This window comes from Ipomoea triloba, chromosome 4 (genome assembly GCF_003576645.1).
Source record: "Ipomoea triloba cultivar NCNSP0323 chromosome 4, ASM357664v1".
In the NCBI taxonomy this organism is placed as follows: Eukaryota; Viridiplantae; Streptophyta; class Magnoliopsida; order Solanales; family Convolvulaceae; genus Ipomoea; species Ipomoea triloba.
In genome coordinates, this window is record NC_044919.1 from 30170810 (window position 1) to 30190813 (window position 20004).

The 20004-nt window shown below is 35.1% G+C and overlaps 2 protein-coding genes across 5 annotated transcripts in view; both read right to left on the minus strand.

The window, feature by feature from the left end:
* Positions 1–7407: 7407 nt before the first annotated feature.
* Positions 7408–12043, minus strand: LOC116015130 (serine/threonine-protein kinase 19). 3 transcript variants are annotated; one of them, XM_031255143.1, is made up of 9 exons: positions 11839–12042; positions 11692–11765; positions 11182–11262; positions 10750–10842; positions 10306–10425; positions 9426–9497; positions 9029–9106; positions 8720–8918; positions 7408–7780 (listed from the first exon to the last, which is right to left on the minus strand). In XM_031255143.1, exons 1-8 carry the CDS (start codon positions 11927–11929, stop codon positions 8727–8729), a joined length of 801 nt encoding a protein of 266 aa, XP_031111003.1. In that variant the 5' UTR covers positions 11930–12042; the 3' UTR covers positions 7408–7780; positions 8720–8726. The 3 variants fall into 3 exon arrangements, with proteins under 3 accessions (XP_031111003.1, XP_031111004.1, XP_031111002.1); XM_031255144.1 differs by lacking the exon at positions 7408–7780 and adding an exon at positions 8146–8460 and having other exon boundaries at positions 10306–10407; positions 11839–12043; XM_031255142.1 differs by lacking the exon at positions 7408–7780 and adding an exon at positions 8146–8460 and having other exon boundaries at positions 11839–12039.
* Positions 12044–12393: 350 nt separating this feature from the next.
* Positions 12394–20004, minus strand: part of LOC116016532 (dolichyl-diphosphooligosaccharide--protein glycosyltransferase subunit 2-like) — a 17015-nt gene continuing 9404 nt past the window's right edge. For both annotated transcript variants that reach the window (XM_031256841.1, XM_031256840.1), the window contains 12 exons: positions 19172–19299; positions 18940–19055; positions 18733–18802; positions 18396–18497; positions 18182–18268; positions 15987–16135; positions 15033–15144; positions 14868–14951; positions 13816–13896; positions 13418–13642; positions 13061–13183; positions 12394–12859 (listed from right to left, as the gene is read on the minus strand). In XM_031256841.1, coding sequence (XP_031112701.1) covers positions 12743–12859; positions 13061–13183; positions 13418–13642; positions 13816–13896; positions 14868–14951; positions 15033–15144; positions 15987–16135; positions 18182–18268; positions 18396–18497; positions 18733–18802; positions 18940–19055; positions 19172–19299 — 1394 coding nt within the window. In that variant the 3' untranslated portion in view covers positions 12394–12742. The remainder of the gene's footprint in view (positions 12860–13060; positions 13184–13417; positions 13643–13815; positions 13897–14867; positions 14952–15032; positions 15145–15986; positions 16136–18181; positions 18269–18395; positions 18498–18732; positions 18803–18939; positions 19056–19171; positions 19300–20004) is intronic.

The window sequence follows — 20004 nt, forward strand, 5'->3', positions numbered from 1 at the left end:
CATGTTTCTTCATTTGCTAAACGATTAGTGGATCGGACAAGCCTATTTGTTAGCGAGGCGTCCATTTTTACGTCTGGTTGTTTGGAGTGGTTCTCTAATTCTTTGATCATCTGTAATGTTCTGTCTTCGGACTTGAATTAATATAAAGTGATTTTCTAAAAAAAAAAAATATTTACAAAAACTTCAATCAATAATCTTGCTCGTAGGAAGAGCAATATAATTAAGGGATGGTCATACACACTTGGCATGTTTGTAGTAATGACAGCTGTCAAGTTTAAGGCAGAATCATATGACAAAGACATTGGGTGTTGTTTTAGAATTGGTAGCTTGTAGCTAAGGTAGTAGGGGGATGGATGAAAGAAAAGAGTAATGCGTGTGTCCCAAGGTTTAGATCACAACTTCTCACCACACAATCCTCCCATTATCCGCCGCGTGGATGCTTTACATTCTTCTTTTAAGTTTCATCACAAACCACATTGCATAATTGCTCCAATCTCGATCAAATCATTACTCCAAATTCAATATTTATGCATACCCAATGGTAGAAATTATAGTACAAAAAAATAGTAGTTAAATTTGGCATTTTATACTAATTAAATAATGATGACAAAAATATTTTCTTTTGAAGTATTTTATGGGACAAACATATTCACTTTCAGACAACTCGTAGTCCAAATTTGTATATCATTATTACAATTATAGGTTTTACATCAATTATTTTTTTATTTTTAAGTCAGTTTTTAAAGTGATGTAAAAAGCATAGACGTAAAATATAAAATTATAGATGTCTGTTCACTAACCGATGTCTAAATTATCATATTTACGTCAGTTATATACAAATTGACGTAAATTTTTTTAAATAATAAATAGCTTAGACGTCGATTTTAGGAAAGAACCGACGACTATTCTTTAAAAAATAATAATAATAAACAACGTTGGTTCTTAAATCGAACCGACGTAGTTTAATTTATTATATTAAATTAGTACAATAGATGTCGATTATTGAAAAGAACCGACCCCTATTGTTTACAATAATAATAAAAGACGTCGATTCAAATTACAACTAACGTCATTTAATATTACTAAAAGTGGTCAGAAAATCAACAACTCAATATATTGAGTGTTAGCTTGAAGAGGCAAACTAAGTATTATGCCATTGAAATACGGCATTGACGACTGTTATGCAAATATAAGGAAATAAAGTTCAGTCTCACTATACATATATATATTTATGTTTGTATATTACATTAGTGTTAATGATTGGTAATATTGATGGATATTTTTCTAAACCCCAAAGGTATTTGCAACATGATCTGAATCACTTTTTGGTAGCTGAAAATAGAATTTTAATCACTTTTTAACAGTTAGAAAATTTGAATTTTTTAAACGTGTGTGTGTGTGTGTATATATATATATATATAGCCTGGCTCTGATACAACGGTGTGCCCAAGTGTGGATTGATCTAGGTCATTGTATAAGTTCAAATCAACGACATACAACGCGTGCATACACTTGAACCAGCACTAAGTGCACCACATATCACCATGCATTAGTGCACCACATACCAACTCTTAGTGCACTATAAACCAACTTAGTGCAGCACAGACCAACAACCCTTAATGAAGGTACATCAATTTGAGTTATTGAAAAATGAAGGTGGAAAGGCTTTAAAGAAGCTTTTGTCCCACATTGGTTTGAGAAGTGAGTTTGCACTACTATATATACAAGAGTTTTTCTAAGGCATATTGAATTGTATAGCATAAAGACTCTCTCCCTTAACTCGTGTACGACTGTCCGAGTGATAACTAAAGGTTTATGGTTGTTAGTACGAGTAGTACGAGTCGCTTAAAACTTGTTCGCGAGTAGAGTTTCTAGAGAGAAAGGCTAATGATTTTTAGTGTGAAAAAATTGAAATTAATTTGCAATTAATTTCGTAACATCTGAATTAATTTCCAGAACCTATTTATGCATCAGCATCATATGCATATATTATTTAAAGCAGGACCACAATACACCAACATCAACTCTATTTATTTATTTATTATTGGAGTCTGTATTCACAGTTCATAATACATTAATATCTAAATTGTTGTTATTGGTCCTAATTGTTTATGGCTCTTTTAAGTTTCCAAAAAATTAAATAGATTGTATTTAAAGTTCCTCAAGAGAAATCCTGGCAATAGTGTACCTTAGTCGCCTACTTCAGGCGAGTTGCATCGCCTTCCGGGGGAATTAGGTGGATTCGGCTATACACCTTTCGTACCCCGTCGTCTTCGTTTGGGGGGAGGGGGGGATTAGGGGAACCCGTCAATTATATTACAATTTCGCCTTAGGTTTCCATTACAATTCGGACGCCATCATTTTTTTTAATTAATAAAGCTTACATGACTCTATCTCATAAGTTTCATTTTTAATAAAACTTGTAAAAAAATTCTAGGCGAAAAATAAAATTTAATGGTTTATGGATCGAAATATATGTTATGAAAAGTCAAGGTGCGACATGAATAATCCGATATAGTTCATGGTGCGGAATGACACTTTAGCATATATATATATATATATATATATATATATATATATATATATATATATATATATATATATATATATATATATGTTGTGGCAAGTTCCTCCCGTGCAAATGTGCGGGCAGATTTGGACCATTGGATGAACTTAGATCAACAACAGAAAATCAATAAAAAAAGGAAAAAAGTGGTGACATTTTGATACTTTCAATGATATGCTTGGGCATTTAGACATGTTTGATGGTGATTTAAGTCCAATTAACCATCAAGCATTTTCATGTGCACCACAACCAACACTTAGTGCACTACAAACTAACGTTTGGTGGTGCCACAGACAACTACTAAGTGCACCAAAGACCAGTACTCAGTGCACCACAAAAATATATTTGGTGCAGAAAATTACAAAAATACCATTAAATTTTTTGCGATTCATTTATTGATTTTCAACCATTGATTTGAACTCATCCTATGGTCTAGTTCTATCGGCACATTAGCACAGGAGAAGGCTGTCACATATGATCTGATTTCAAATACACACACACACACACACACACACACACATGCACTGTTTTTTTTAGTTAGTCGCATAGGCGTCGACCTAGGCCCTCGCCAAGACTGTTTAGGCGCTAAGCGCTCTTTTACCGCTCGACTAGCGCCTAGCGCTTACTGCAACGAACCATGTGTGTGTGTATTCTTACGTTCAAGAACCTACTTAATGTGAGACCATGCGGACAACTGCATGAGTGCACGCATTCTATTATATGAATGCACACTAACCACTCCTAAGCATGTTTGGTAATAGTTAATGTACATTCATGTAGTAGATTTTGTGCACTCATATAATTTTCACGATTTCACGTTAAGCATAGCTAACGCAACTAGAGGGGGGGGGGGGTGTATTAGGGCATGCATGCATATTCTCCATGAGTCGTCAATTTAAGTACTATATAAGATGGCCCACACACGGAAACAAGTCATGAGTCATGACCTTATATTACGTTGATGATCAAACAACCTAAGGTAGTCATGCATCTTTCATAGACAGCGCAGCTTATAATTGGAAGGGATCAAGATTTGTATTTTGTGTCAGTACACGTAGATGACAATATGTGTGTGTGTATATCATTATTGCTTGCTAAAAATCAAGATCATCAGGCTAGCATGAAGTAGTAGCATCCTATCTTAGCATGGTCCATTAGTACTAGCATTTGAAAGTTGTTTTTAACCTACCAACCTAGCTAGGTAACCCGATTAATTGTCTCATCTCTAATATTACGTGTTAATTATCATGAGAAAGTGAAATTAGATAATAATCTGTTTGAGACCGATCGAGAAAGTAATATAAGACGTATTGAATAAAAAAGAATTGAAGTTGCTATCAAGATAATAAGGTGGCATGTAAATGTAAGCTTTGGATATAGCTAGCAATGTTCATTGGGACTTGGGAGGGTCCATTGTTGCTATTATTTGCATATATAGAAAAATGGAACTTATTAATTGAGATAGATGCATATAAACAGACAAATATTGTATCCATCTCATACTCGAAGAAGGCACGCATGATCCTTGTCAAATTAGTTAGCTTCAATGCTTATATAGATAACAATAACAAATACATGATAACAAATATATTTTGTAGAAATAATTTCTATGATATCATGTGACACTATAGTGAACTTAAAAATGGTTGGATATATCTCTTTCTACTATTCTAATTTTATTTCCTTACACTTATATAGTTAGGCCTCCACCTAACATTTGCTAGCCTGATTAAGTGCTTACCATTATGTTAAAAGTATTAAGTGCTTATCATTACGTCAAATGTCACAACTAGTAACTAATATGTAATTTTATTTTATTATACTTATGGAATAGTTAGCACTGCATTTTGATCATTGTTGCAAAAATCGGCCACCTAGGCGCTAGGCACCCCTAGGTCGAGGCGAATTGCTCCTTAGGTGGCCGACTGGCCGAGTTGGCGGTTGATTCGGCCGAGTTAACTTGGACGAGTCGGTGTTGTTAATTTTTTTTAATTATATTTATATATATATTTAAATTTATTTATTTATATAAATAAGAGAAGTAAGATAATATATATATATATATATATATATATATATATATATATATATATATAAAATAAGACATACACCCACAAACATGCCACTATTCTTTAAATTAAATTTTCCTCATCCTGTGACCCTAGCCGACAAAGGACCACAAGGAGGTAAACCAGCCTATGTTACCCATAGCTGAACATGCCACTATTTCTTTGTTTCTATAGATCGCCGCCTAAGCAACCGCTTAAGCGCTAAGCGCTAGCCTACCACCCAACTAGCACCTAGCACTTAGCACTTACTACAACCATGAGTTTGATAGCATGATATTGAATTCAACCCAAAGGTGAATAATGGAAACTCCCAATTACACACTAGGATAATAAGTTGAGTTAATTAATTAAAGAAGTAATTATGAGAAATGATTGGTTTTGATATTTATGTGTGTATGTGGGAGAGAGAGAGAGATGATGATGCACATACATATTATTGAAGAAGAGATAACGATGATGTGACAAGGAGTTGTACGTAATGATACATATAATATATGGAATTATTGGAGGGAATGGAGAAGCTAGTAATGGCTGCTAAGCTACCAACAATTAAAGAGGACGATTGTTCCTGGATCGGGCAGAAATCATCCTACGATTCGTCATTCCTTTTGTGTGCGTTGCACGAAACGCCAACAAATTTAAGATTGTCTTTCTCCCAACAAGGCTTGCTTTATTCATCTTAATTGGTCCCCCCCTCTCTACGTACTGTTGTGTAACGTGAGTTTTGATGGCGACGCGACCGTGACGGCGCCACCATCGGCGGCCACTTCGCCTTGTCACCTCCATCCGACAACCACATTTACGGGATCGGACGAGCTCACATATACTTGTATTACACACTACGCATACACACACATATATATATAGTCATAATCAGGTGTAGTCGCCCCTTAACGTGCGGTCAATGCGGTCGCACCACTATGTATACAAATATACCACACTCAATATTAGAAAATGCATCATACAAATATGAATCATTAGGTACGCATCACCAAAAATCACGCAAATGCACCATTAGGGATAAGGGAGTTGTGGTGCATTATTTTGGGTGTGTGGTGTGTTTTTTTGGTATTTGGGTGTATTTTCATTGTGGTGCATTTTCTAACATTGAGTGGTGTGAACCGCACCAACCATACGAGAAGGCGCGGCCACATTTCAACAGATTTCTATATATATATATTTGCTTTTCATTTTGTCATGATTCCGATGCATGGTAGACTCTAATCCAAATTCTTTATCTGTAGTTGACGCATTTTGTATATACAGTTGACAGTTTGTTTTGTAGCTATATATATATATATATCAGCAATTATCAAGTTACTTGTTTACAAGACAGAAACCTGTAGGTACAAGATATGTTAACTGAAGATGCAGAATTTATAACAATTATGATAAGTGTATACCAACTTGTTTTAAAGATATATAAATTCATCTTTCTAATGGATTATGACCACTCCCAATGTCCAATAGCTTTCCCCATTGTGTACCGGGTTGTTCAATTAATTGAGATGTAATTTGTACAGTTTAATAAAGTAAAAATTTTGATTAGTTCAGTTTAAAATTAACTAAATCAACCGAATAATCACCATATACAAATTAAAGAAATAATGATTCGTTTAGTAAGATGAAATTGCAATTCTATTACTACCAAATTCTATTGTTTGGTTGGAGGAATTACAATTCTTAGCCCTCCTCTCAAATTTGTAATTTCATTCCCGCCAAATTTCATGAAATTTACAATTTCATTGTTTGGTTGGAGAAAATTACAATTCCTAACCCTCACTTCGGAATTGCAATTCCACATGCCACAGAATTAGAATTCCACAACAAATGTTGCCACTGCCACCATCATCATCATCATCATCATTATTATTACCAATGATATTTTAGTTTTTATTCACTTCTTGCCTACTAAACAATAGAATTTATATTCCTATTTTATCCACACCTTATTCATTTTTCACAAAATTATAATTCATTTATCCCTAATTTTCTACTTTCAATCAGACGCCCCATAACAGATACTCCGTAGAATATTCATCCTGAGATACGTAAAAATGTATAGCAACAACCATCGTTGTCAACCAGAAACAAATCGAAAGTTACAGATTATATTCCGATAATATATACATGAATAAAATATACGAGAACGTATCAGAAACTGATATGCTGAATATAAAATATGTATGAGAGAGCATTATAATAAACAAAATTATTATGCAATTTCTTGCATGGCAATATTTGCACTATAAAATTGGGATAATATATTGGATTATTAGATATACACGTAATTGAAGCAAAGCTCTGGGATTGATTAGAGATTCCATGCAGATAATGACACATCTCTCATCATTACTCAAATTCTATCCTAAAACATAAAAAATACATGCCTCCAATGGGGTAGCTAGTGGGTGTAGCATATCAAAAAATTAAGAATTTGATTTTTATCAATAGTCTCTCAATTAAACTCATTACATAATTGTGAGTTGCAAGTTATTACACAAAAATAAATTTACCCAATCCGCATCTCCAGGTAATAGTTACGAGTTTCCCTTGTCACTCGTGTTTAATTATTGTTAACACCCTCTCAGATGAACACATCGCATAGGGTCTTCTTAGTGCAGTTTGTGAGTTACGGAGTATTATGCAAGAGTGAATTTATCTAGTGGCTAGTGTACACTATCGGATAATGACTATGGGTTTCTCTCGTTACTCAAAAAAAAAAAAAAAAACCACACACACACACACAAACAATACACAACACACAGTACCTGGAAGTAGAATGTCATAACTTCTATTTAATTATATCCTTAAAACAAGAATGTTATGCTTCTACATGCAGCTCAACCAAATTGTATACATATCCAGGCAGGTCAGTTCAGATAAAGTGGCATATTCTTCTTACAGTGACTTCAATATTCTTTCTAAAGATGAAAGATCCCTTGCTTCAAGCAGAATCTAATCCAACATTATTGATTACCAAGCTTATCATCACCATATTTGACAAGTTTCTAGCATACATGCATGACTATGATGATGTAAACTTAAAAAGGATTGCACCCCAATCCCGAGAATCTCCACCTGCTCCTGTTCCAAAACTTTGGTGGAGGTAATCACGGGATGTGCTTCAACAGCATACTGGTACCTACAGTATATATGGCCAATTTCATACATTCACAAATATGGTGTAAACTTGGTTTATTCAAAAGTGCATCTAAAAGCTTTTCAGTCCAAGAAGCCTATTTCATGGCATGCTAGTAGTTTCAGGAATTGGGATTCAGAGGGGTCAGAAACCATTTTGAAGGCCAAATCCTCAGCAATATTTTATTCTGCTGGCTGGAGTGCTAAATAACAATGGTAAAAGACACAATAAAACAAAAGGAAGGTAAAGGGTCATCCATAAAATGGAGCTTAGAGCAGATTCCACTGGGGATGTGAAAGCCCAATGTAATATCCTCTAAGGCTATTGGACACAAGCAACCTCCAAAAATGAATGAGTGAGAAAAAACAGAGGAAAAGAAAGGCTAAAATTGAATTTAGCCCAAAAAGATATGATTTGAACTTTCAAGAACTCAATCAATTTTGAGGGCCATATTTTTGTTTTGTTTTTTTGGGTAAAGTTGATGGGTCTCTTCATTACAATAATCTTGGTTGATGTGTCTAGGCTAAATGGTTGATGTTTGATGCATCATCAAATGATTCTTATGTTGTCTGTACCCAATTAATCAAGCAAAAATCCTCTAAGTCGCCCTTCTTGGAGCAATTATTTACGCATGAAAATTGGTTGGTTGATCATCACTTGAAACTTTTCAAATAGCTCAGCATCTGCACAAACATGATTCCCATGGCATGTCATTAAGTACTTATCTTACTTTGCAGAATATAATCCTACACGGCTACACCTAATATTCACGTATTTCTTTGACTACCCAAAACAAAAAAGAAAGAGACACAGAGAAAGAGTGTGTATCTAAGGCCATGGCAATAAAGTAACTATTCTTGGAACAACAAAAAGTTGTGAGCCTTCAACTCAGATAGTTCCTTTTTAACTTGCAGAAAACACATATGGAGAAAATTCTCTTACCTGAGTCTCAATCTTTCGCGACCTTGACAATTAGGCCACTAGGTGCCTCAACAGTTCGGAGATGACCAGATCCAATCAAATCGCGGAGATGAAATCTCATATCTAGGGGAGAAAGTCGAAGGCGTTTCTTTTCCAGAGTGGCCATCATCATCTCTTTGAATTTTCTTCGGTTGAGTAAAGATAAAAGCTCCTTTCTTCCCTGATATTAGCAGCAAGGTCAATTGTTACAAATTGTGTTGGAAACCAAGTTGTTTCAAATATAAGATCCCCTTGAGGAAATATGTTCTCAAAATAATCATCAAATCAAACCTGTGAAAGGCCCTTGAGCACCGGTCCAACATTTGGAATTGCAAACCAGTACATGTTTGGATCAATAAGCTGGCGAGTCTAAGAAAAGCAGCAAAAACAGAGGGGAAATTATTCTTCAAACATGATTAACATGGCTAAAATAGATACACTATGAAATTTGCATGTTGAAACAACTATATGGATCAAAGAATCATTGAAAGAGCATATAATAATTCAACAATTGTATTGAAGGCAGATTGCAGAATATAAAAACAGTACAGGACTAATTAACCTTCTTTTTCCCCTTTTTAATAAGTTACTATTACCATATTCTTATGAGCATAAATATAGCCAATTAAAATTCAATGTCATGAAAAGAGTTGCACTTGAAATGAAAATAAAATTCTATACTACTTACAAGAAGGCCAGCATTAATCAAGAGGGAGACATGTTCCTCTTTCACCTTGCCTCCCAGCGAGAGAAGAGAGCACTACAAGGAAGTCAAGAAATCAACATATCCGGAGTTTGCATATCAAGGATAAAAAAGATATGGTATGCATATCTGAATGAAATAATAACATATTCTAGAATCTAGAAATTTTCCAATCAAAATTATGTCTATACTCTCCCCTTCCTCTAAATTTTATTGTGAGGACAGAAATAAACTGAAGTGTCATGATAAAAGGAAATTGTTAGTTGTTACAAAAGGAAAGTTTTCAATACTTTTTGTTATGATAAACTCGGGTTATTATGTAGCTTTCCTTTGCAAACGGTGAATTATTATCTTGATGAGAACTATCCTCAGAAAGCACACAATGCTTTGAAATCACAAATATGATGCATATGAAAAAGGTTGATATAGAGGGCCATACTTAAGGGAACACTGCATTTAACATCAGCCCAAAGAACGCAACATTTGTTATGAAAACTTATGTCTTTATATCAATTGGGAAGGTCATGCCCTATAAAAGGAATTCACACAATGTTAGTAGATATTAAGGAAAATAAATATGAATATCAACATACATGTCCAGATGGGTTGTTACAAACTATTCATTGATACAAAACAATCCTAAGCCCAACACCATACTATATCATGGATAATAAAGCTTTACACAAATCACGGAGTATTATAGACTGGAAGAAAATAGAGAACAATGTTGAGAACAGAGTGTTAAACCACATACAATAAACTAATATGTAAAGTTTGATGTGTTTCCACTTATACCAAAGTATGCATGTATGGAATATAATAGTATTATAGATTTGTATAATTTAGCAGTAAAAAGACAACTTACAAGTTCATCATGCCCAATACTAGGATCCAACTTTGAAGAAATGACATGTGTCTTGAACCATTCAAAAACTGGAAGATCATCTTGCTTCTTTTCTTCCATTCTCTTAATAACACGTTCAATCTAAAATTAATTAGCCTCAAATTTAATTACTATGGGGATGACAAAAGGAAAGTGTAACTACTATAGTACTATATGAAAATTGTCTCCTTTAATATGTCCAACATCAATACTCAAACAACGTCAAGAAATTTCCCAAGTCTTCTCACTATAGAAACGTCCTGCACACCTATCATGTATTAACAAGCACAGCCTATTCATAAAGCCATCATCTCATGGTCATTCAACGTGCAAGGATGACCAATACACTACTCAAGATAATGGGATTAAATTCAAAATGCAACAGAATAGAAGAATCAACAAACAGAAAATAAATTCTCCACCAACCTGACTTAAATAGTCATCTATGAGCATAATAGCATGATCATCTTGTCCAGTATTCAACTTAAAAACGCGTAAAGCTTTCTCCCTCTTCAATGACTGCACTAGAAAAATGTAACAAGTCACCACCATCTAGGATGATAAATAAGCAGAGCCAAGCAGAAATATAGAGCGTTAAAGCTTGGTTTGATTAAATATGAGCCAAGCCAAACTCAACTCGTGCATTTTAGGATGTTTGTGCTCAGCTCAAATAATGAAATGAGGTAAGTTCAAGCCTATTTAGTCAAACTCAAGCTTGTTCAAGCTGATCTCATTTGCAGCCATACCCCAGTCAATGAACAACATAGCTTGAAATAGAGCATCTTTTAGCAAGATTTGTGAAACTTTGTCTCAATAACTTCAATGTGCATTTTATGAGCCCAGGGGTAGGGACCGTACCTCCAATTCCCTATCTACTTGTGTCCTGTCTTTTACACTGCTATACAACTGTGATTGCAAAACAAAAGGCTGAATTGAAACCTGCAAAATATCCATACTTCAAAAACAGAATCTTTTCAAATCATCAATGGAAACACAACAGATATTTCAGAATTGTTACCCAAAAAAAAAAGAAGAGAAACCCCAACCACAAGGAATTTGAAATATCATGATTAATCCCATTAGTAAAAAGCCCCACACAGGCCAAACCCCCGATTTGTTCAATGTTTCTGCAAATTGAACTTCCTCCTCCATTAACAAGTCACTAATAAGTAGCACAGTATTTGATTTATACCAATTTATCTAAAATTTTAGTAATTCCTGGCAATTGCCAAACCAGATAAAAGGGCGTTCTTTGCAATTGAAAGTAGCTAATTCCTAATTCTCGTCTTGATTAGCAAGTGATGATAAAGGGAAGCATAAATCTGCAATTAGATGTCAACATAAAAACAGCCGGCAACAAGTGAGGACCTTTTCAATGTGCGGGAACTGAGCACGCATTATGCGAAGAGCCACCATAGTATCGCTAAATGTCAAATTATCCTCTGTATATCCAAACAACTAGTCAGAAAAGGAAAATCCTCAAAGATACAGAAACATAAGGATGCAGAACCGCACCGAGTGAAAGAGATTGATCGGAATCGCCGGAATCAGGCTCGCGTTGGCGTTTTCGACTCCCCGATGAGCGTGATAATGCCGTGTCCTCCATCCTTCCCGTCACAACAAATCCGTAAACTCTGTCCGTTCCCGGTCTACGTTAAAGTTTTTAAACGTGTCAACTGTTAAGCTTTCTCTTATTTTCAGTCGTTAGACTTGTGCTTTGAGCCTTCGACATTGATTAGCGCTATAAAAATATTCGAATTCTATTATCTAAAATTGAACCCATGTTTGAAATTCTATCCTCAACTTATCAGCAAAATAAGGAATATTATTTTAAACCCCTGTTTTACCAAAACTTATAATATTTGAAATTTAAAATAAATTATAAGTTCTAGAATAAGGTATACCAAATAGAACCTATTTGAAATTTAAAATAAATTATAAGTTCTAAAATAAGGTATACCAAATAGAATGACAAATTAAGACAAGTAAATTAATTTAGATTGTCTATAACTAACCAACTCAAACCAATAAAATCATTAAACAACACCCACAAAAAGTCAATTAAGTATATAATTCTCATGGAGAATCAAACTTAAAATTTTATGATTATCAAGTTACCCCTCTAAGTTATTGTCATCGCACACTAAGGAGAAGTTTATAGATGGGAGTACTAGACAGACACATTGAACATAAAAGTTGATTCAAAACAACTACACCACTTGAGAAAAAAGATATATCCTGAATTTCTGATGCACTAAACTGAAGTGTTTTCAATATGATTGTAGGAAAAATTCTATCCTCATAACTCAATAAGTCATAAATACATGATTTGGTGTGCATGTCCTACAAAACTGACTCAAGAATATGACTGCTTCATCCGTGCTTTGCTAGGTCATATGTAAACAGACTCTCCCGCAGGTCAAGCAGATTTCACCTTGGCTGATGTTGAAGCCAAGTGTGAGAGGGTTCTGTGTCCAACAAACATCAAAAACATTCCCAAGATTCCAAGAGCTTTCAATGTGGTAAACAGATTCAACTGCAAAACAAACAAGTCAAATTAAATTTGAGTGGCATGAAAGTTTCAGTCGGCTGAGCAAGCCAGGTAAGATTTTGAGGTGAAAACCTCTAATTCAGGGTTGCTTCAATGATGAAATAATTAGTAATGGAAAAATACCATACTGATCAGAAAATAATGAATTGAAAACATTAAAAAGTGATTAAAGTCCAAAGGGTATACCTTCAGCCAGAAGAGAAGATAGAGTAAGAGGACAGCTGCGAGGCAAACGTGGAAAAGACTGGCAAATGTAGCAGGCACTGGGGCATGTGGGAAGTTCTTCAGGTTCACCCGCAAGCAAAAAAGCTGTCAAGAAATAAAATAAACAAGATAATAAAGTGTTCTTGAATCAAAATCATGGTCCAGGCTTTTCTGTGATGAACAAAGTTTCAACTATTGCAAAGAAAAACATATCCAGTAATGCTATAGGTAAATTGAGCTCTAAACCAGCCCATCATCACCCAGACACCAATCAATCATTCATTCTGACATGAAGTAAAAATCATGCAGGCATAAAGAGTATATTCGATGAAGACTAACCCCAACCAAAAATCCAAAGAAGGGCAAGAGAACAAGCGCCAGAAATGCAAGGGATAGCTCTCTAGGAGGCTGTTTCTCTGGAGCCCTGAATATGTGAGCTATTTCTGCCTTGGGACCATATCTTGAGGAAGGGTCTATGGGCTGTGGAGGAGGACGGGCTGCCTTCTCAGGAGGATCTGGCAGATCTAATTCAACATAGCCCAGGGATTTCAAGAGAGAGTTTTCCTGAAGAAGATAAAATACCCAGCTCAGTTTTTTGCCCAAAATACAGCCTTTGCCACAGCACAAGGTTCCATAATTGTTTCTTTTTCATGGGATGTGGTCTCTGGAATTACCGCAGAGCAGCGGTTGTGGAGGGGGAAGATGCCCATTTTAACTTTTAATCAAAGCATGCTTACCATAACAGAATCACCAATTGTGAGTTGAATGTCATATTTGCCTGACAGATAGAAAAGCTTCTCAACGAGTCCAAGAAAATCCTAACAACACAGAATTCCATTAAAGTACCCTAGGTTAGAGATGGAGAATGGATAAAAGGCTGCATGAATGAATAAATAACATGACTGAGCACAACTTTTCTATTCCCCAAAAATGACGATTGAATATCACTACTTCCATGAAAGAGCATTCCAGATCATTAAGCATCTGTTGAATATCACAACTTTTTTATATGTTTAGTTTAAATTGAATAAATATAATTTTTACTTTTAAGTCTAATATATGTAAGATTTTTACATTTGATATTAAAATCAATTTCATATCCGTATATAACATAACTAAAAACATATCCGAACCAATAACCTATTAAGATCACCTTAAATTTTGTGTAGATAGTATTATTATTTTTTTGAGCTAATATTTAAAATATTTTTGGATATATTCATTTGAATGACTTGTATACAAATAATTTTTACTTTGACGTCTAATATATGTGAAATTTCAATATCCAATATCCGGACCAAACTTGTATTACGATATAACATAACTAAAAATATCCAAACCAATATGTGAATAATGTTTAAGTTTAAGCGTAAGCAAATAAGTTATATTTATATAAGTAAATGCGAGTAGAAAAGATAAAATATGGTGATAAGGAAAAGAATATGATAATGAAGGTAATCATGATAATGAATAATTATATAAGTAGATAATGGTAAAAATGTGGTTATAGTGATATATAGCCAAATAAATGAAAGATGATTCTATTTTCCATTTAGAAAACAGTTTTTAAAAGTTCCCCAATTTCCTAGTCAAAATAGAAAACTGTGCTAGTAAACATGTTTTTTGTTTTCTATTCTCCAATTCTCCAGTTCTTCAGAAAATAGGAAAAATTTTCAGTTAGTAAAAAGGCCCTAATGTCAACAAATTGTAATATGACAACTGTGCAGATAGCTTTAAAGGTAAAGAAACAGATCCAATTTTAACAAATAAATGATTTAAAGAACTTAACTAGTATTATCTCAAACTGCTTTCCAGAGTTTACCACCACAAAGATATGTTCCACTTTGCTCTCATGTCTCAACTTGAGGAATACCTGCATAAAGTAACATACATTTAAGTATTTAGATGACTAATACAACCTAAGGAAAATAAACAAATAAACCAGGCTGCCAACCTGGTGCGGTTTGAAAGCATGCCCAAGAGGAGTGGTCAACTGAAAATCTAGCCGCAGCTTCTGAAGGTGGTTTGCTTGTAGAGAGACAGATTTCTCCCCAGCAAAATTCAGCCTGAATCATATGTTAATGAATACGGTCACATGAGCACCAAGTCAAGAGAAGTAGCACGAATACACAACCATGAACCAAATATCCCATGACCACAGACCTGCTTATTGTAGAACATGTATGTAGAATATGAACTGTGTATGTATTGAACTGATGAAAAGGAATTGTACAAGACAGGTATTTATACATGCTAGTAGAAGGGTTATCCAAGCTCTCACCACTCATTTCAAATTCAAATTGAGTAGTTGAGAGCTATTCTCTCGACCTCCCTCAATATCTTCCAACACTAATCCTCACTAATTTTGCATCATATTTCACACACGAAAGCAAATCAGTATTTAATTAACTTTTATGGAAGCATTAAGGCAAAAGGTAATTGACTCAACTTCCTTGCAAGAGGAAAAATTACCAACTTTCTTTCTAAACCTATACATGGATACATGCACCAATGAACTCTGAGCTAATACTAATGGATTTAACAGAAAGAGTACGGGACGGCTCCATGCATGACAAGAACAAATTCATAATATAACTTGGCATATCAAACAGTGAGTTTAGTTTGTTAAGTCTTGGTGTGCAAGTTGGCAAACTAGAAAAAATAAATTACGGAGTAAAAAAACCTAGATGCTACAACTATATTTAAGAAAAGCTGAAAATGATGATATCCCAATTCCCAAATGTAAATGGTTTAAAACAAGTAGGATTTCATCATAGACACTCTTGCTACTACTGGACCAGTGAAAATTTTAATGTCAACAAACAGAACATTCTTTAGTAATGCTGCACGCAAATGATGAGAGAAACAAAATGTGGAATAGGAAAGAGGAAGAAATATATCAAAATACTTTTTTTTAGTTTCCACATTTCCAAGATCACTGTCAAGAATAGTAATTTCTGCATGATCAACTGTGACAACTCCTGTAACGTATATGGGGAATTTGCTTCTTCCACCTGTAGCATAGATTTTTTTATGCTCTGGATCATGAAGAACAATCTGCACAACAAGGCCGAGAGAAAAGGGAGAAAACCATGGATATCATTCTAAAGAATGGGGAAAGATAAAAATGAGAAGGAAGCAAATCTCAAAAGGAAACAAGGAAGGGGATCATACCTCAAAACTAAAAATGTAACTTCCAACATCAATGCTTTCTGGAAGAGCACCCAAATGTACTTTATTTTCAGGATCAAACTTGAGGTCCTGAAGCATTTGGGAAGAAAGTTATAAAGAGTATAAGGAATGAAAAGATGCCACAAATATAACTAGAAGGTAAACGAAAGATCCATATATGCGGTCATGGATATCAAACACAATAGGCTCTTAGCACCTGATCAACTATTGATGCATCCTTTGAACCTGAGACAAAAACCTGCTTGAGTCTTACTGACAGAGGAGGAGCTGAAGATCCCAAAACAGTGTTTACATGCACCTAATAAGCACAATTAAACAAGTCGATTAATTCAAAAGCAAGCAACTGGCTCAACAGAACCTCAGTACAAATAGCTAGGCTCCAAGAACAAATCTAGTCAAATTCACAAGAGGAAAGAGTGCAAAAATAACAACAATACTTAAACACAAGAAAGAAGCATTTATTTGAAATATTTGAAATTTTTATTTATACAACACTGAAAGGAAAGGATACAAATGTAAACTAGATGGCACACCTTTAGTTGGTCTTTTCTAGTCATTGACAGCACAGAAGTTGGTAGTGACAAAATCAAAGGAATATAAACCCTATACACAAAACAAAAGTCTCATATGTTAACAGAAAGAAAACATAAGGTAATCAGATCTGCTAGAAGAGCCTCAAAAATGGGGAAAACAATATAAAATATAAACAAAAGGGAAAAAAAAAAATCTAAATCACATACCTATTGTCTTCCAAGCAGGCCAATGCATCAATTTGGTAATACAAGTCCTTTTCATTTCCAGGGATACCAATACCAAGGAAAAACTTTGCTAAACCTAAAATCTTATCCCCTGGAAGCTGCAAACCCAAAAGTAAAATAAAAAGTAGAATCAATATGATAGGCAGACAAGAAATCAATACACAAACACATGCACTCACACACAGCAAACAAGGCCATTTTCACTAAGACATACATTTAAATTTTCACCCGTTATTGTTGCTAAATCTGTGATACCATGGACTATTGATGATGAAGCTGAAAGAGGACCCTGATGTCCATGTGCATCAACAAGTTTCTCATCAAAATAATAGGCTCCATCATCTGCAATATGAAAACAATGCCAAATTTTGTAAGAATGTTGTTCTTGTACTTAATTGTGTTTTTATGCTGCAAAAACAACTATCTAGAAGCTAAAACAAATCCTTCAGCAAAAATTAGAATGGATAGGTAAACAAGAAGTGGAAATTAGAAGAACGTTTGCAAAAGCGATTGCACCTGGGAGAACGCAAGGTAGAATTGTTGAAAGGTCACTCAGGTGGAAACCCATGACAACAGAGGAATTGATTCTCAATGTTGATGGGAGTTTTAGAGAAGAGAATAAGAAAGCTGGAGGAGGAGCAGTTCTCCGAACTAGAGATGGGAAGTGGATTGCTGGATGGAGTCAGAGAGTTAATGCTAACAATTCATGGGAAGCAGAACTTATGGAACTTGAAATGGGACTAGAATGGGTAAGGAGCAGGGGTATCAATAGACTTGAGATTCAATGTGATAATGCCAATGTGGTCAGTGCAGTGTGCAGTGGTAATGGAAGAGGAGAAACAGGATGTAGAATCCTTGATAACTGCAAAAGAAAGATAGGAGGAGGTGAAGAGAGGAGACTTGTCCATGTGTTCCGAGAACAAAACGCAGTGGCAGATTGGTTGGCACAGAGGGCAGTTGTTGGTTCTGAGGAAAGGATCGTTCATAACAAGCCTCCTTTAGGATGCATTAAGTTGGTGCAAAACGATAGGATTGGCGGGGTAGTTGTGCGCTCTGTCCATNGAGAAAACCATGGATATCATTCTAAAGAATGGGGAAAGATAAAAATGAGAAGGAAGCAAATCTCAAAAGGAAACAAGGAAGGGGATCATACCTCAAAACTAAAAATGTAACTTCCAACATCAATGCTTTCTGGAAGAGCACCCAAATGTACTTTATTTTCAGGATCAAACTTGAGGTCCTGAAGCATTTGGGAAGAAAGTTATAAAGAGTATAAGGAATGAAAAGATGCCACAAATATAACTAGAAGGTAAACGAAAGATCCATATATGCGGTCATGGATATCAAACACAATAGGCTCTTAGCACCTGATCAACTATTGATGCATCCTTTGAACCTGAGACAAAAACCTGCTTGAGTCTTACTGACAGAGGAGGAGCTGAAGATCCCAAAACAGTGTTTACATGCACCTAATAAGCACAATTAAACAAGTCGATTAATTCAAAAGCAAGCAACTGGCTCAACAGAACCTCAGTACAAATAGCTAGGCTCCAAGAACAAATCTAGTCAAATTCACAAGAGGAAAGAGTGCAAAAATAACAACAATACTTAAACACAAGAAAGAAGCATTTATTTGAAATATTTGAAATTTTTATTTATACAACACTGAAAGGAAAGGATACAAATGTAAACTAGATGGCACACCTTTAGTTGGTCTTTTCTAGTCATTGACAGCACAGAAGTTGGTAGTGACAAAATCAAAGGAATATAAACCCTATACACAAAACAAAAGTCTCATATGTTAACAGAAAGAAAACATAAGGTAATCAGATCTGCTAGAAGAGCCTCAAAAATGGGGAAAACAATATAAAATATAAACAAAAGGGAAAAAAAAAAATCTAAATCACATACCTATTGTCTTCCAAGCAGGCCAATGCATCAATTTGGTAATACAAGTCCTTTTCATTTCCAGGGATACCAATACCAAGGAAAAACTTTGCTAAACCTAAAATCTTATCCCCTGGAAGCTGCAAACCCAAAAGTAAAATAAAAAGTAGAATCAATATGATAGGCAGACAAGAAATCAATACACAAACACATGCACTCACACACAGCAAACAAGGCCATTTTCACTAAGACATACATTTAAATTTTCACCCGTTATTGTTGCTAAATCTGTGATACCATGGACTATTGATGATGAAGCTGAAAGAGGACCCTGATGTCCATGTGCATCAACAAGTTTCTCATCAAAATAATAGGCTCCATCATCTGCAATATGAAAACAATGCCAAATTTTGTAAGAATGTTGTTCTTGTACTTAATTGTGTTTTTATGCTGCAAAAACAACTATCTAGAAGCTAAAACAAATCCTTCAGCAAAAATTAGAATGGATAGGTAAACAAGAAGTGGAAATTAGAAGAACGTTTGCAAAAGCGATTGCACCTGGGAGAACGCAAGGTAGAATTGTTGAAAGGTCACTCAGGTGGAAACCCATGACAACAGAGGAATTGATTCTCAATGTTGATGGGAGTTTTAGAGAAGAGAATAAGAAAGCTGGAGGAGGAGCAGTTCTCCGAACTAGAGATGGGAAGTGGATTGCTGGATGGAGTCAGAGAGTTAATGCTAACAATTCATGGGAAGCAGAACTTATGGAACTTGAAATGGGACTAGAATGGGTAAGGAGCAGGGGTATCAATAGACTTGAGATTCAATGTGATAATGCCAATGTGGTCAGTGCAGTGTGCAGTGGTAATGGAAGAGGAGAAACAGGATGTAGAATCCTTGATAACTGCAAAAGAAAGATAGGAGGAGGTGAAGAGAGGAGACTTGTCCATGTGTTCCGAGAACAAAACGCAGTGGCAGATTGGTTGGCACAGAGGGCAGTTGTTGGTTCTGAGGAAAGGATCGTTCATAACAAGCCTCCTTTAGGATGCATTAAGTTGGTGCAAAACGATAGGATTGGCGGGGTAGTTG

Excerpts from the sequence above, each read along its gene's own strand:
- LOC116015130 (XM_031255143.1), bottom strand. The coding sequence starts at position 11,929 with ATGGAGGACACGGCATTATCACGCTCATCGGGGAGTCGAAAACGCCAA. Across the intron at positions 11,766-11,838 it reads CGATCAATCTCTTTCACTCG|AGGATAATTTGACATTTAGC; the intron begins GTGCGGTTCTGC and ends TTGGATATACAG. Across the intron at positions 10,843-11,181 it reads AAGTAGATAGGGAATTGGAG|TCATTGAAGAGGGAGAAAGC; the intron begins GTACGGTCCCTA and ends TTTCTAGTGCAG.